The 15,987-nt window shown below is 57.0% G+C and overlaps 1 protein-coding gene across 1 annotated transcript; it reads left to right on the top strand.

The window, feature by feature from the left end:
- The first annotated feature begins 1,476 nt into the window (after nucleotides 1-1,476).
- Nucleotides 1,477-13,120, top strand: LOC150069717 (integrin beta-2-like). The gene is made up of 17 exons (XM_090331420.1): nucleotides 1,477-1,534; nucleotides 1,803-1,891; nucleotides 2,684-2,864; nucleotides 3,514-3,684; nucleotides 4,555-4,712; nucleotides 4,929-5,084; nucleotides 5,956-6,051; nucleotides 7,188-7,277; nucleotides 7,839-7,979; nucleotides 8,282-8,469; nucleotides 9,939-10,183; nucleotides 10,693-10,912; nucleotides 11,324-11,378; nucleotides 11,520-11,632; nucleotides 11,731-11,933; nucleotides 12,499-12,627; nucleotides 12,875-13,120. The coding sequence occupies exons 1-16, from the start codon at nucleotides 1,477-1,479 to the stop codon at nucleotides 12,609-12,611; spliced, it is 2,277 nt and encodes a 758-aa protein (XP_090187546.1). The 3' UTR covers nucleotides 12,612-12,627; nucleotides 12,875-13,120.
- The last annotated feature ends 2,867 nt before the right edge of the window (nucleotides 13,121-15,987 follow it).

Genomic DNA, 15,987 nt, shown 5'->3' with positions numbered 1-15,987 from the left:
ATTTCTTCTTTTCCGGTGCTCACCGGACCATTTATGCTTTCTTAACGCCTCCATGCCATTTTTCGTCTATCACCAACCTTGTCTCATAGTGTTGCTGGTGTTATCACCAGGTGCCAGGACAGTGGATGGGTGACCCTTAAAATTCATTCCTGAGGGTATGCTGGATGCCCCAGTGCTTCCCACAGGAAGCTGCTCGTGATGCAGAGTTCTAGGAGGTCGGCGGGGTCTGTCGCTTCTCACAAAGAGCCTCTGTTTGGGGTTTTGCACTTGAAGCATTAGTGCAGGAACCCAAACTCCCACAGCTCCTTACCCTGGGTCTCCCTGGGGCCCAGCTAATTTTGGTGGCAGTCACAATGCTTAAGCAAGCAGGGTGTAACCTAGATGGGGAGAGAAGGCACTCCCACACACACACCGGACTTCCTGTGGTCCAGGTCCTGTGTAACCATGTAGCTCTGTCTTGCTGTAGATCTGTCTTGCTGTTTGGTAGATCTGTCTTTCTGTGACCTAGGTTTGTGATTGTCTCTCTGGGCGGTGGAAATGCACAGGCTTATGTAGGCACCTAGGGCCTTTTCAATGCTACCCAGAGCCTGTTTCCTCATGGGAAGTTCAGATTTGCCTGATGGTTGTCACCAGTACTTTGGGAGTATAGGTAGAAGTCCTGTCCACAGACACAGGGAGAAGAAAGCTGCCGGCAGGCTATCACTCAGACCCAGCCTGGACCACTCTGCTGCTCTACTCCCCAGCAGCACAAAGGGTGTGAGTGACTCCCGCACCGCCCTGCCATACCCAGGCTTTTAAGGACAAGCTGGAAGTGGGCCTAGAAAAACAGACAACTAATCTGCACAGCTCCTGGACAGACTCTCCACACAGCCCCTCTCCAGCAGGGGTTCAAGACCTGAGTCCTTCTTATTCAGGACCAGCTGCCTGCTGGGAGCCCTGGTCACTGCAGTCTTCTCCAGCCCCAGCTACTTTGCAACTTAACTTTGAGGACTTAACTTTGCAAAGGTCTTAGCCCTGCCCTAGGCCAAGTATGTATGTACGCTGTGTGCTGTGTTTGTGCATGCTGGATGTATGAATATGCAGTATATGTGGTGTATGCTTCCTGTGTAGTTTGTAGGCAATGTGTACTGCGTATGCCGTGGGGAATATACTGTGCATGGTGTATAAGTTGTGTATGTACAGGGTGAGTAGATGGCATATATGTGTATGTGTGCAGTATGTATGTATGTGTGTATGGATATGATGTGTGTGCGTGCCCTTGTAGTGTGTCCTGTCTGCTGTACCTGGACAGGTGCACAGCCACACTCTGGGGGCCTCCCTCCTCTGAGTCTGGGGCCTTGCTGTACCCGGTTCTTACATTCCGCAGCCACGGGGACAGGATCTCCAGCTGTGCATCTCTAGGCCAACTGAAGCATCTCCAAGGGGTCACCCAGAGTCTCTGCACCCCTGCCTCCTGGGAGCCCCTCCTCCTGGGACATGCTGCGCCCCTGCCTCCTTCTGCTTGCCCTAGTGGGGCTGCTTCCCCTCAGTTCTGGTGAGTTCACAGAGCTCTCCACAGATAAGAGGGCTGCCTTCTGTCCCCCCTGGACCCAAGGCCCTGCATCCTGAGAGAGGCCAGCCTCAGACATGACCTCAGTCTCCCACCCTGAAGAGGAGGGGGTTCTGACTTCCTCCAGGAGTCTCCTCTGTTACCCCATGAGTGCTGCCCCAAGGCCACCAGACCCCCTTCACTCTCCTCCACTCACCCTACAGGGCAGCCAAGGGTGGGAGCTGAGGGCTCACTCACCCTGCCTGTCTTCCAGTCCTGTCCCAGAAATGCATCGAGCACAATTTCAGCACCTGCAGGGACTGCATCCAGAAGGGGCCTGGCTGTGCCTGGTGCCAGATGCTGGTAAGACGCCAGTAGTCCCTTCAGTTCCTCAAGGCTGAGCAACTCTGCACTAGATCTCCATGTCCCCACCAGCTGGCTGGCTTCCCTGCCTGTGACGCCAGAGACACGAGAGAGATGCCAGTGAGATGAGAAGGATGCCAGTGACATAAGAAGGATGTCAGTGACATAAGAGAGACATCAGCTATATGACAGGGACACCAAGGACATGAGAGGGATGCCATTGGCATGAGAAGGAGGCCAGCGACATGAGAGGGACATCAGCTATATGACAGGGACACCAAGGACATGAGAGGGATGCCAGTGGCATGAGAAGGAGGCCAGTGACATGAGAGGGACACTAACGCCATTTTCTCAAGAGGGCAGGAGCAGCCCAGAGGCCACCAGGCTGTCCAAGAGAGACAGAGACAGACAGACAATCACAGGTTGTCCCTAAGACAGCTTCAGGTCCAGAAGCATAAGCCGCTCAGAAGAGAAGCTTCTCCCCCTTTCCGCCCCCCACCATCCCATATGGATGCATAGGTCTTGATCAGTAGACATTATTAGGATTGCCGGGTTGCCGCTGTGGCTCCGCCCTTGGCCTAGAGACAGTGGTCCCCGAGTCCTTCCTGCTGCCAGGCACGGTAGCTGTGGGTAGGAGAAGGGCCTGTGGTCTGACTCTGTTCTTACCTGGGGAAGCTGTCTGGAAGGCTGGGGTATTCTCTGGCCACTGTCCTGCCCACAAGTGTGACCACCAAGGAGGGGGGCCCAGCTGGGCCCTGCAGCCTTCTCCTGAGCCCCAGTGCACTCCCCCAGAACTTCACAGGTCCAGGGGAGCTGGACTCCATGCGCTGTGACACCCGAGCACAGCTGCAGAGGAAGGGCTGTGACCCTGATGACATCCTGGACCCCCAGAGCTTCGCTGAGCTCCAGGAAGACCCACAGAAGAGCCTCAAACGGCTGTCCCCTCAGCAAGTGACCCTTCACCTGAGGCCAGGTAGTCTTGGCTTTGCCTGGGGTGAGCCAGGCACCCTGTGTGGCTGAGGGCTGCTCAGACAAGACTGTCTCTGTGTCCAAGCTAGACAGTGGGATGGGGAAGGGAACCTCAGCAATAAAGCTTGAACTAAGGAGGGGGGTTTGGCCTGGTGGTTGAGTGTTTGCCTACATGCTCAAAGACCCAGGTTCAATTCCTCGGTACCACACACATAGGAAAAAAAAACTGGAAGTGGGGCTGTGGCTTAAGTGGTAGAGCATTAGCCTTGAGAAAGCCCAAGGACAGTGGTCAGGCCCTGAGTTCAAGGCCCAGGACTGGCTAAATAAATAAATAAAAGCTTGAACTTCCCACCAGGCATCATGGGTGACCCAGTATCCTCCCAAAGCCCCCCCATGCTAAGACCCCGATGCAGAGGTCCGGCATACCAGTGGACGCAGACCCCCCTCCTCAGCTGTGCTCGACAATGTTGTATCTTGTGTCTGCAGTCAGGTTCACCCCATGTCTGACCCGCAGCCTCTGCCAGTCTGTTGCAAAGGCAGAAGTGAATTGGAGACCACTGGATAGGCCATCCATGCATACCTCAGTACAAGCAGCCCCACGATGGCCCAGGGGCCCAACCTTGCCACTCACTGTCCTCTGTCCCCACCAACAGGTCAGGCAGCGATGTTCAATGTGGTCTTCCAGAGGACTCGGGACGACCCTGTCGACCTGTACTTACTGCTGGCCCTTCCTGACCCCAGGCACAGCAACCCCCCCAACATCCACATGGTGGGCTTCAATCTGCTCAAGGTCCTCAATGCAATCACCAGGTCTGCCCGCATCGGTAAGGCCCCACCCCTGCCCATCCCAAGGGCCTCTGTTGCCATGCACCAAGGCAGGCAGAGTACTGGGAGGGGTGGCTCTTCCCATGGGCATGGGTACAGACAGACCCGCATCTCTACCAACCATCATGTCTGCTTGCTGGTCCCCAAGATTTGCAGGCAGTGTCCAGTCTCCCACTGCTTCTTCCTCATCCTCTTCTTGCTTCTCTTATTTATCTGTGTTTTTTTCTGTTTATTATTTTGTTTATTTGTTTGTTGTCAGTCTTGGGGCTTGAACTCAGGGGTCTGGGCACTATCCCTGAGCTTTTTTGCTCAAGGCCAGTGCTCTACCACTTTGATCCAGGGCTTCACTTCACATGTTCTGGAGATACGAGTCTTAAGAAAAGTAGTTTCCTGCATGGGAGGACTTTGAACCGTGACCCTCAGATCTCAGCCTCTTGAATAGCTAGGATTAAAGGCCTGAGTCACTAGTTCCCAAGCTGTCTTTGCTTATGTTTTAAAGACATACACATGCACGCGCGCGCACATACACACACACACACACACACACACACACACACACACACACACACACACACACCTGGTGATGTGTAGACCCTGTGTGTCCCTACTTGAATGCACTCACCTATGTGCAGAAACACACATACACATGCCCACTCATGCGCTCATCCACATCCACAACTGTACACATTCCTGTGTACATACAAAGTGCCATACAACACACATGCTTGGGCAGGTTTCCTCCATCTCACTTTCTCCCTCATTGAGGTGCTGCAAGATAGGGAAACTGAGGCTGCCCTCGTGCCCCAGGCTCAGCTCCCCGAGGCCCAGCCTGCCACCCTGGCCTCCCCAGACTTAAATGTGTCCCCTAGGATTCGGGTACATTGTGAACAAGACCTTCCGGCATGCGCTGAAGCTGACCGACAACACCAACCAGTTTCTGGTGGAGGTTAGGAAGCCGTTGATGTCGGGAAAGCTGGACACCGCAGAAAGCGGGCTGGATGCCCTGATGCAAGTGGCCGCTTGCCCAGTGAGTCGCTGTCCTGCTGTCCCCATACTGCCACCCACCATGGGTTGCTGTGGCCTGCTTTTGCTGGCTCTGGGCTGTGAAGGGCTCTCCTTATGGAAATTCATAAAGAGAGGACAGTACCAGCCCAACAGACTATCTGACAAATCTTTGGGGAGGCCCAGAAGGGAAACTGAGGCATGTAACACCGCCCCCTCTCGTTGGGCATCTCCATCTCAGGAGGAAATCGGCTGGCGTAATGTCACTCGAATACTGGTATTTGCTACTGACCACAGCCTGCACACGGTCAGCAATGAGAAGCCGGGTGCCACCCTGACCCCCAGTGATGGCCGCTGCCACCTGGAGAATGACATGTTCAAGAGCGGCCACAAATACGTGAGCACCACACCTGCCCCGGCGACCCCCAGAGGAGGAGGCACGAGGGACCCAGGCCATGCACAGCCCTGCCTGTTTGCCAGGGGTGGGGTGGGAAGAGACGAGGCTTCCCTACACCCAGGGCCCACTGAGTCAGAGCTCCGCTGCCTCCTTCCAACCTAAGGTGTGAATTCATGAGGAAATTTCTGGAAGCCCTGAGTGGCAGGCCAGGCCAGTAGGAACCAGCCTCGGGCCAGGAGAGAGTAGTGGAGGGTTAAACCTAGCTACAAACAGGCCGAGCAGACATGCTCTTCTAGTTCACTGTGCCCAGACAGGTGGTGGGGCTACACCTTTGCCCTGCAGAGTAAAACCGAGGGCAGAAACTGCCACCCTCTGCCTCAGGGGACAGCTGGGCTACCTCACCTCCACAGAGGAGACTCATGGGGTCCAGCTCTCATCCCTCCTACCCCTGCGTCTCTCCTAGAGGTCATGCCCCTTCAGCACACACATGGCTTCCCCTCCCCTTGCTCCCCTCTCCAGCATTCTTTTTCCTCCTCTTCTCTGCTCTCTCTTTCCTTCCCTCCCACCATCTCCCTACATCTCTCTTCTGCCTTCCTCTTCCCTTCTCTCCTCGCCCTTCTCTCTTCCCCTCCCTTTGCCTCTCCCTGCCCTGCTCAGACAGGAGAGGGGCCTCAGGGATGGGGGGGGGGCGTAGAATCAAGAAGGAGAGGGACCTATGGGGGTGCTGGTAGACAGAATCCAGAGGTCTCAACCTGGTCAGGAAAAGAAGGACATGTTATGACCATGTGACCCTCTGCCCTAAAGTCAGCATCCACCAGGAATACTTGTCCCCAGCTTCAGACACCATCTGACAGGTGTCTCCTCTCTCCAGGACTACCCATCCGTGTACCAACTGGCAAACAAACTGGCAGAGACCAATCTCCAAACCATCTTTATGGTGACCACGCAGGCAGTGAAAAGCTATGAGGTAAGTGGTAGGATCCGGAGCACTGCAGGGAGTTCAGCCGCAAGATGACAAAACTCAAGACTGCACAGCATTTGCCTGTGACCACAGTCCTGGCTGGGCAGGGCATAAAAGCAAGTTTCTATTTGGAACAAACAAACAAACTTTAAAGCAAAAAGAGTTGGAAATATGGCTCAAATAGTAAAGCACCTGCCTAGCAACTGCAATGCCCTGAAATCAACCCCCAACAAACAAACAAAATCAGGGCACTCTGGGAATTGCAAAGTAGAGGAGCAGGGATGAAAGGAGAAGGAAGTGGTCTCTGGAGCTCTTCTCAGAGGCTGGCTATTTGACTGCTCCCTCTGTGAATTTGGTCGACCTCTCCCCTCCAGAGCAGTGTGCTTTCCCGTGGACATCTTATACACATAAGTGCCACTCACCCCTCAGCTTCTGGGCTGTGTAGAGCAACTTCTACAGGCAAGACCGAAGAGCCCAGCTTCCCTGAGCTAGGGCTGCCTCCCACACCAGGGCAGGTAGAGAGGGCCTCTGAGCCCAGCGTGGGGGTGGGGGAGAGTTTGGCCCTGTGGCTGTGAAGCCCCTATGAGCTCCAGGGAGAGACCTGGCGGTCACAGGAAGGCACTGGGCAAGAAGAGTTCTAGCCATCACTCATGGGTCCCAGGAAGGGGAGATGGCTGCTCTCTTTCCGTGAAACAAGACCCTGGGCTGGGCAAGCACTGGTGTGGAGGCTGGCCTATCTGTCCTCGGCTGGCCCACCTCCAGAGATGGAAATCAGGGTGTGGCCAGTGCACACGGGACTGTCCTGCAAAGTCAGAGCACTCCACCCCACAGAACACTGTGGGCTCATCCCCTGGTGTGGTTCTACCATTGTTTACTGGTATTTGTGTTCCTGGGTTTATTTCTGCCTGCCATACCAATGTGGTGGAAATACTGTCCCCTGGTGACACAATTCAGGGACACCACCAGCTCAGTAGTGACCACTGGGTGGACTCACACCAAGAGTTCCAGGGCTGCCCCCTTCCTGAGAGCCGGCTGTTGAGCCCTCTGCAGCCCGACACTGACCCCGGGCTCTGCAGTGTGCCCACACGTGAGCGTGCACGCCCCGTGTCAGAGGCACTGCAGCTGCTCCTCTCGCTCCACAGAGACTCTCCGAGATCATTCCCAAGTCGGCCGTGGGGGAGCTGTCGGACGACTCCAGCAATGTGGTGCAGCTCATCAAGAACGCCTACAATGTGAGTGGCCCGGGTGGCTCCTCAGGGCAGCGGGAGGGAGCGGAGGGAGCGGAGCCCTGTCTAGTTGGGCCCCCCAGGAACCCCTCAGCCTAGTGGCCATGTCACACAGAGCACATCTGTGTCCTCTCATCGATGGCATGGCTGTGCCAGCCAGCCCCTACCCGGATACTCCTCCCTCAGGCTCTGCCCGCTGGTTGCCCCGGGAAGCAGGGCAGATGCTTCATCTGTGGGGGAGAACCTGGAATCACCGCAAAGACATTGTGGGTGGGCACCCTTGCAAGCCAGCCTCCTACGGTGTCCTGTGCGAGCCCTGCAGGGACTCCGGTCCTCCTCCTCCTTCTCCTCCTCCTTCTCCTCCTCCCCCTCCCTGGCACGAGGCCCATCCCGCTGCCCCCAGAGCTGCTTGCTCCCAGGAAGCAGGTACCTGCAGGAGTGAGCCAGGCACCCCTCAGGGCTCGGGCACCAGCAGGTCCCCGGCGGCTCGGGAAATCTCTCCGAAGCGAGCAGTGCTCTGAGAGCTCTCGGGACCTCTCACCCTGAGCGTGGCCACTCTGCCTGCAGAAACTGTCCTCCCGAGTCTTCCTGGACCACAGCTCCCTCCCCGACACCCTGAAGGTCACCTACGACTCCTTCTGCAGTAACGGAGTGTCCCACACAGGCCAGCCCAGAGGAGACTGCGACGGCGTGCAGATCAATGTCCCGGTAAGCTGGGCCCAGGGTTTCCAGCCTCTGGAAGGCCTGTCCCCCTCGTCAGTGAGAGGAGCAGAGATTCACATGGGAATAGGAAGAAGGTCTCAGCCAGGCTCCCGGCAGTGACCAGTGTGTGCAGCGTGAGACAGCTGGCTGGGGTGGCTGCAGGGTGTACAGAGCACTGCGATCTCCCACAGGGGCTCCTCAGAGGGCACGGGGCAGCGGCACGTCCGTCCACACAGCCTGCGGAGGGCAGGCACGGGCGCAGAGCCAGGCCTGGCCCCATCCCCACCGCGCCCTTCCCTCCCCCACAGGTCACCTTCCAGGTGAAGGTCACGGCCACAGCCTGCCTCCAGCAGCAGTCTTTTGTCATCCGGGCCCTGGGCTTCACGGACACGGTGACCGTGCGTGTCCTCCCGCAGTGCCAGTGCCAATGTCGGGACCAGAGGCAGAACCGAGGCCTCTGCGGGGGCAAGGGCTCCCTGGAGTGCGGCGTCTGCAGGTGAGGCGGGCACAGACCCCACCGCCCACGGCGGCACCGCAGGGCGGGCGGGGGTCTCCGGAGCGCTCGCATGCAGACCCCCCCACACATAGCTCTGCAGGCACCACCACCCTGCAGGCGTCCTGAGCCTGTGGGGCAGGAGGTGGGGTGAGCTCTCCTCCCAGCCCCTGAGCCTCCGTCAACCCCCCTCCAAGTCTAGGTGTGCAGCGGGGGGGCTGAGACCCAGAGCTTCCTCCTCCCAGAGGAGGACACTGGAGCATCCTCTCTGAGCTTGCCTGCACAGGCGTGGCTGCTGCCCTGTCCTACTGAACTGCCAGGGCCACTTCCTCCTTCCAGCCTAGCGCTATGCAGAGAGGGCACCTCAGTGCCCTGCCCGCCACCTGAGGCCCTGGGAGGGGACACGTGCTGGCACCTGGTACAGGCTGTCTGCACAGCTTCACCAAGGTGCCAGGGTCCCAGGACGGGCACACATATGCCCTTGGGACATCCTTTCCTGGTTCTTGAGGAAACTGACACAGAGCTCACAGCACACCCAGTGTGAACCAGTAGTTGGGCCCTGAGCACAGGAAGTGTCCCCGCCACGGGGAGCCCTGAGGACTGGAAGTGTCCCCACCACGGGGGAGGGCCTGAGGACAGGAAGTGTCCCTGCCACGGGGAGCCCTGAGGACAGGAAGTGTCCCAGCCACGGGGGAGCCCTGAGGACAGGAAGTGTCCCCACCACGGGGGAGCCCTGAGCACAGGAAGTGTCCCCGCCACGGGGAGCCCTGAGGACAGGAAGTGTCCCTACCACGGGGGAGGGCCTGAGGACAGGAAGTGTCCCCTCCACGGGGGAGCCCTGAGCACAGGAAGTGTCCCCGCCACGGGGAGCCCTGAGGACAGGAAGTGTCCCCTCCACGGGGGAGCCCTGAGGACAGGAAGTGTCCCCTCCACGGGAGAGGCCTGAGGACAGGAAGTGTCCCCACCATGGGGGAGCCCTGAGGACAGGAAGTGTCCCCGCCACGGGGGAGCCCTGAGCACAGGAAGTGTCCCCACCACGGGGGAGGGCCTGAGGACAGGAAGTGTCCCTGCCACGGGGAGCCCTGAGGACAGGAAGTGTCCCAGCCACGGGGGAGCCCTGAGGACAGGAAGTGTCCCCACCACGGGGGAGCCCTGAGCACAGGAAGTGTCCCCGCCACGGGGAGCCCTGAGGACAGGAAGTGTCCCTACCACGGGGGAGGGCCTGAGGACAGGAAGTGTCCCCTCCACGGGGGAGCCCTGAGGGCAGGAAGTGTCCCCGCCACAGGGGAGGGCCTGAGGACAGGGAGTGTCCCCGCCACAGGGGAGGGCCTGAGGACAGGGAGTGTCCCCACCACGGGGGAGCTCTGAGGACAGGGAGTGTCCCCGCCACAGGGGAGGGCCTGAGGACAGGGAGTGTCCCCACCACAGGGGAGCCCTGAGAACTGGAAGGGTCCCCACCCCTCTCGTCCCAGGTGTGATACTGGCTACATTGGGAAACACTGCGAGTGTCAGACACAGGGCCGGAGCAGCCTGGAGCTGGAAGGAAGCTGCCGGAAGGACAACAGCTCCATGGTGTGCTCGGGGTTGGGGGACTGCATCTGCGGGCAGTGCGTGTGCCACGCCAGCGATGACCCTAACAATGAGATCTTTGGGCGGTACTGCGAGTGTGACAATGTCAACTGTGAGCGCCACCATGGCCAGGCCTGCGGCGGCCCCTGTGAGTGGCGGGGTCCTGGCCAGGCCTTCTTGTCCTGTGCAGTGTCAGGCTGAGGGTATGGACAGATGGTGGCAAGTTTCCCTGGGCCTCTCAGCAGGCCTGGCTAGCAGGTTTCTGCAGCTGGAAGACCAAGTGGTGTGCTGAGAGCCCAGTGTGCTATGGAGAGCCACACTGGCTGAGGGCTGTGGTGCCCTGTGGCATGGGGCCTGCCCAGGGCCTGGGGCCTTTGTCCAGGCAGGTGATGTGGAGCCCAGGAGGGACGGGTGGAGGAGGAGTAGGCAGGGGGCAGGGGGGAGGAAGGATGGTGGAGAAGGAGCAGTCAGAGGGAGGAGGAGCAGGAGGGGGGAGGAGGGATGGGTGGAGGACAGGGGAGGGCAGAGGAGGGGCGGGCAGAGGCTGGACCTTCAGACCACCTCAAGAGGGGGTGTCTGGTGAGCCAGTCTCTGGGGAGGAGCTGTGGCTTCCCCCGTGGCAGGGAGCTGAGTCCCGGGACGTCTGCTGTCTCCCAGTGCGGGGCATCTGCGCCTGTGGCCAGTGCCAGTGCCTGGAGGGCTTCGAGGGCTCCGCCTGCCAGTGCTCCAAGTCCACCGAGGGCTGCTTGAACGCACGCCGGGTGGAATGCAGTGGCCGCGGCAGGTGCCTCTGCAACACGTGCCAGTGTGACCATGGCTACCAGCCACCCTTGTGTGAGGAATGCCCAGGCTGCCCGTCACCCTGCGGCCAGTACCTGTGAGTGTGCCCTGCCCAGGCCAGTACCTGTGAGTGTGCCCCCAGGCCAGCCTGGCTGCAGCCAGTACCTGTGAGTGTCCCCCAGGCCAGCCTGGCTGTGGTCAGTACCTGTGAGTGTCCCCCCAGGCCAGTACCTGTGAGTGTACCCTGCCCAGGACAGTACCTGTGAGTATCCCCCAGGCCAGCCTGGCTGCGGCCAGTACCTGTGAGTGTCCCCCCAGGACAGTACCTGTGAGTGTGCCCTGCCCAGGTCAGTACCTGTGAGTATCCCCCCCAGGCAGTACCTGTGAGTGTGCCCTGCCCAGGCCAGTACCCATGAGTGTCTGCCAGGCCAGCCTGGCTGCGGTCAGTACCTGTGAGTGTCCCGCCAGGCCAACCTGGCTGCAGTCAGTACCGTGAGTGTTTCCCCAGGCCAGCCTGGCTGCGGTCAGTACCCATGAGTGGCCCCCAGGCCAGCCTGGCTGCGGTCAGTACCCATGAGTGGCCCCCAGGCCAGCCTGGCTACAGCCCCTTCTGGATGCCCAGTCCCCCCCCCCCAGTATTCCTAGGCGGGTTGAGCAGGCCCTGGCCCTCCCACTTCCTTTGAGCACCTGTTGCCTCATTCCAGGGCCCCAGCCTGCACTCCACACCACCCCACCCCCTGTGCACCTCTGTCCCCTCCCCAGAGCACACTGAGCCCCCACTCACTCTGGGTCCTGACAGCACCCAGGCCACACCCTGGTGTGCACACCACAGCCTGACACACACACGCACTTGCACATCCACACACCGCCCTGTCCGGGGCGCCCCTCACACCTGTGCACCCCTGTCCTCTGCAGCCACTGTGCTGAGTGCCTGAAATTCGCCACCGGTGCCTACAAGAAGAACTGCAGTGCTGCGTGCGGGCAGGTGCGGATGCGGGACAGCCCCATGAAGGGCAAACAGTGCAAGGAGCAGGGCTCGCACAACTGCTGGATCTCCTACACCCTGCGTCAGCGGGATGGGTTGGACAGCTATGACGTCTACGTGGAGGACGACCGGGGTGAGGCCAGGGGTGGGGGACAGCTGAAGTGAGGCTGGGCAGGGGATGGGATGGAAGGTGGACTATGGTGACAGGAACTCTAGCCACAGGAGGCAAGGGGCTGCAGAGGTGGGAGATGGTGCAGGGCCAGGCCAGCCCAGCAGCAGCAGGCTTGCCATCCAGACCATCTGGATGGCAGCATCTGAGGGCAGCTGAACACCTGTCCTGCCCTATTAGCATTCCCTCTCCTTTCCTCTCCCCACCCGACGCCGCAGTGGACAGCAGGCAGCACCTGGGGTCCCCCAGCTCACACCATGCGTATTGGGCATGGAATTATAGGCAGTCCCAATAGACGTGACTTTGTGCCACCTCTGGATGGGGTAAACACACAGTCTGCAGCCTGGCCTCTCTCCTCTGTGGACAAGGGGCCATGCCAAGTGTCACGAGGAGTCATGGGGTCTGAACCTACTTCAAGGGTTCCAGGTTGTACGACAAGGCTGCTGTCTGGCCCCCGTAGAGCGGGACACAATGCAGGAACCACGGCCCCACATTTGAGATGGACACCAGCCATGTGCTTCCTCTCTAGAGTGCGTGCCCTCCAGAGCCTCTACCATTGGAGGAGGCAGGTGGTGGGCGTCCAGCCTTCTCCTGGTGGTCATCTGGTTGGTTCTGACCCTCTGCAAGATGAGAGAAGCTTGAATCCCAGCAGAACACCGTAAGTGGGGGTACTGGGGCTCCCGCCTGGAGGACCTTCTGCCTTTGTCCTCTGGAAGCCACCACCGTGGGGCCATGAAAACCAGTTCTCCACACATACACAGCTCTGTGAGCTTTGTAACAAAGGATTGAACGCTGGGGAGAGCCCACTCCAACCCCTTCCTCAGAGTGACAGCCACACTGGAGCAATGGCTCCAGTCAGCTCTGAAGGCCCCTGAACTGTCACACCATGTTTGGTTTCTCTCCAGAATAACCCACTCTTCAAGAGCTCTACAATGAACTCTTAAGTCTGCTGAAAGCTAGAGCACAAGTGAGAATAAACTGAGAACCAGCCAAACAGGACCCTCAAGCCCCGCCTCCTGCAGCCTCTGACCCTCAAGCCACGCCTCCTGTATCCTGTGACCTCCTGCAGCCTGTGACCCTCAAGCCCCGCCTCCTGCATCTTGCCACTGTGACTGGCTTGCAGCTTACAACACTATCACCAATGACCCAAAAGCCCATTCTACTTTCTGTCTTCAAAGTGACAGATCTGTTTGATTAAAGGTCATCTAATCATTAAAAATTGTAAAAATTTAGCTTATTTATCAAAGATAGGAGGGTACAAAATTAGACCCTCTGCCTGTACTGTTATTGAATCGTGTATGTAGACACACGATGCGTACACACTCCCACCTCTAGCCCTACCTAGCTCATTGATGTGGTGGTCTGTCTGATAACGAAGCAAAGCCTCAGCAAATTGAGTGTCTCTCAAACGGGGCAGTAAGCCACCTGCTGCTCCTTACCAATTCCTGTGATTAAAACGTGCTGAAGTCTGTGCACTGGTGGCTTATCTTCAATAGAACCAGCAAAAAGTAGGTCTGGAGATATGGTAGAGGACCAAGCCAAGCATGCATAAGGCCCAGAGCTCAAACCCCAGGATTGCATTGTATATTTGTGGGTGTGAAAGACAGTCAGACAAAGACAGAAAAAGACAGATGGACAAAGAGAAACCGAAAGGAGAGATACTCTAGCTATGAATGTAGAAGGCAGCAATATACATGGGCAATTTTATATGTGCTGGTACTGGGGCTTGAACTCAAGACCTTGGATTCTTTTTTGGCTTTTTTGTGCTCACAGTTGGTGCTCTTGGGGGGTCTGGGAGACCCAAACCCTCTGTGAGCCCCCCAACACCTCCACAGCCTTCTGCTCACCAAGCACAGTACGTGGACCTGCTCCCTGCAGCTGAAGATGAGGGGCGGGGGGGGGGGGGTGAAGCGCCCTCTTGCTCCCCAAGGGGTGGACCAGACAGTTCACGGACCACTGATGTCATTCCCCACAGATGTGCCATGTCACAGTTGACAGGAGAGTGAGAAGAATGAGAACTTTGCCCTATCCACCAGCCAGCAAAACCTCACTCACATCCGTTAACATCCTTTCTACTCATGGCCCTCTCTACACTCTGGCCAAACGTGGCCAGCCAGCATGAACCCTCTTGTGGGAAAGTGTACCCCAAGTCTTCCAGACGTGGAGCACTGCAAAGTCTCCCATGGAAGCCACTTAAAGCTGGGTGACGCCTGACCTTCCCATCTGCAGGTCAAGGTTAAGAAACCCCAGCCCAGCTGCCACTCTGGTGAAATGGAACTATTGTCTGGTCCACTTTCTAGCAGCCACATTTAGAAAGTGGGTGGACATATTAAGTTTTTGTGCATGTGCTGGTCCAGGGACTTGAACTCTGGGCCTGGGCTCTGTCTCTTAGTTTTTCCACTCAAGGGTGGCGCTCCATTACTTGAGCTATCGTTCTACTTCTGGCTTCTTTGTGCTTAATTATAAATAAGAGTCCCATGAACTTTCCTTCCCAGTCTGGCTTCAAACCACAATCCTCAGGTCTCAGACTCCTGAGTAGCTGGGATTACAGCTGTGAGCCACCAATGGACAATACGTTTGCTTTAACTAGAGGTGGTACTACTTACTGATAGGAGGGCCAAGAGTCTGGGGGAAAATCTGGTGTTGGTTTGATATAGATTTGCCATTCTCCTCCAATTGTCCGGTGAGCCACTGAGCAGGACATTCCGAAGCAAATGTGGTGCTGCAGGAGGGGGGCACGTGGACCCGTCCACATGCCTCTGTGGGAAACACAGGCGTCGAGTATCTTCAGATTTGGGAATATTTTCCTTCCCTTCACCAGTCAAGCGCGTCTGATTCAGAAATCCCAAATCTAAACACCATTGAGCCTCTCGCTGCCTTCACAAAGCTTGCGCTGTAGCTGGGTGTGGTGACTCACACCTGTAATTTTGGCAGTTTGGAAGGCTGAGATCTGGAGAAGCATGACAGCTCCAAGCCCGCCTACACAAGAAGTAAACAGATAACTTAAGTACCCTGAGAATGGCTTTCTTTCCTCCCCTGTCTCATGCCCAATCCCCTAACTCTCACTCAAAAATAATCCTATCCCCTCATTGATGTTACCACTGGGTCAAGTATCTAATCAACTCTCTGAGCAAGAAGAAGATAACTAAATTTAGGAACCATCTTTAATTCAAAATGCCAATTCTGGATCAGCCAAAAATGTCACAAATATCTCAAATGTCCTGGCTCTATCTATTGGCTGCAACACAGCCATCTTTGGAGAAATATGCCATGATCCAACATAAAAAGAAGATGTTTCGGGATGTCCAACAGGCTCACGCAAGATCTCAAATGCAGATTCATAGGTGAAATTCTGAGTCCTGGCTAACCGTAAACCAACACTTGGACAAAACGAATCACTTGGAAATTCTGTGAAGACAGAACCCGTCAAAGTTCAGCAGGTGTTTATTGTTGAACTCTGGAGCTTTTGTAAAAGATCTCTGAATGGGGCCAGGAGTTTGGCCTAATGGTAGAGTGTTTGCCTAGCATGCACAAAGACCTGGGTTCGAAGTGGTGCTGAGGCTCAAATGGTAGAGCTCTGGCCTTGAGAAAATCCAAGGACAGTACTCAGGCCCTGAGCTTAAAGCCCAGGACTGGCAAAAAAAAAAAAAAAAAGAAAGAAAGAAAGATCTCTGAAGATAGCTATGCATCAAACATGGCTCTCCAGTGACCTCACTTGGGTCCCTTGGGAGCGATCAGAGTCCTAGAAGTCTGTCTCCCAACTGCAGTACATTCCCTCACAGCATTTGTTGACTTACATGATAGAAAAACAGTTTATTGAACTTTTTCTGTTTTCTAAATTACCACAGGTCAGTTCACCGTGAAGTGTTTAAACAACCGTCCTTATATATTAAGATACACAGGGGGCCGAGAGTTTGGCCTAACGGTAGAGTGCTTGCCTAGCATGCACAGAGACCAGGGTTCAATTCCTCGGTAACAACTGCACACACACACACACACACACACACACACACACACA

Source organism: Megascapheus bottae, chromosome 1 (assembly GCF_031878675.1).
Source record: "Megascapheus bottae isolate mThoBot1 chromosome 1, mThoBot2.hap1, whole genome shotgun sequence".
Taxonomy (NCBI): Eukaryota; Metazoa; Chordata; class Mammalia; order Rodentia; family Geomyidae; genus Megascapheus; species Megascapheus bottae.
This window is presented reverse-complemented; position numbering and strand designations above follow the sequence as displayed.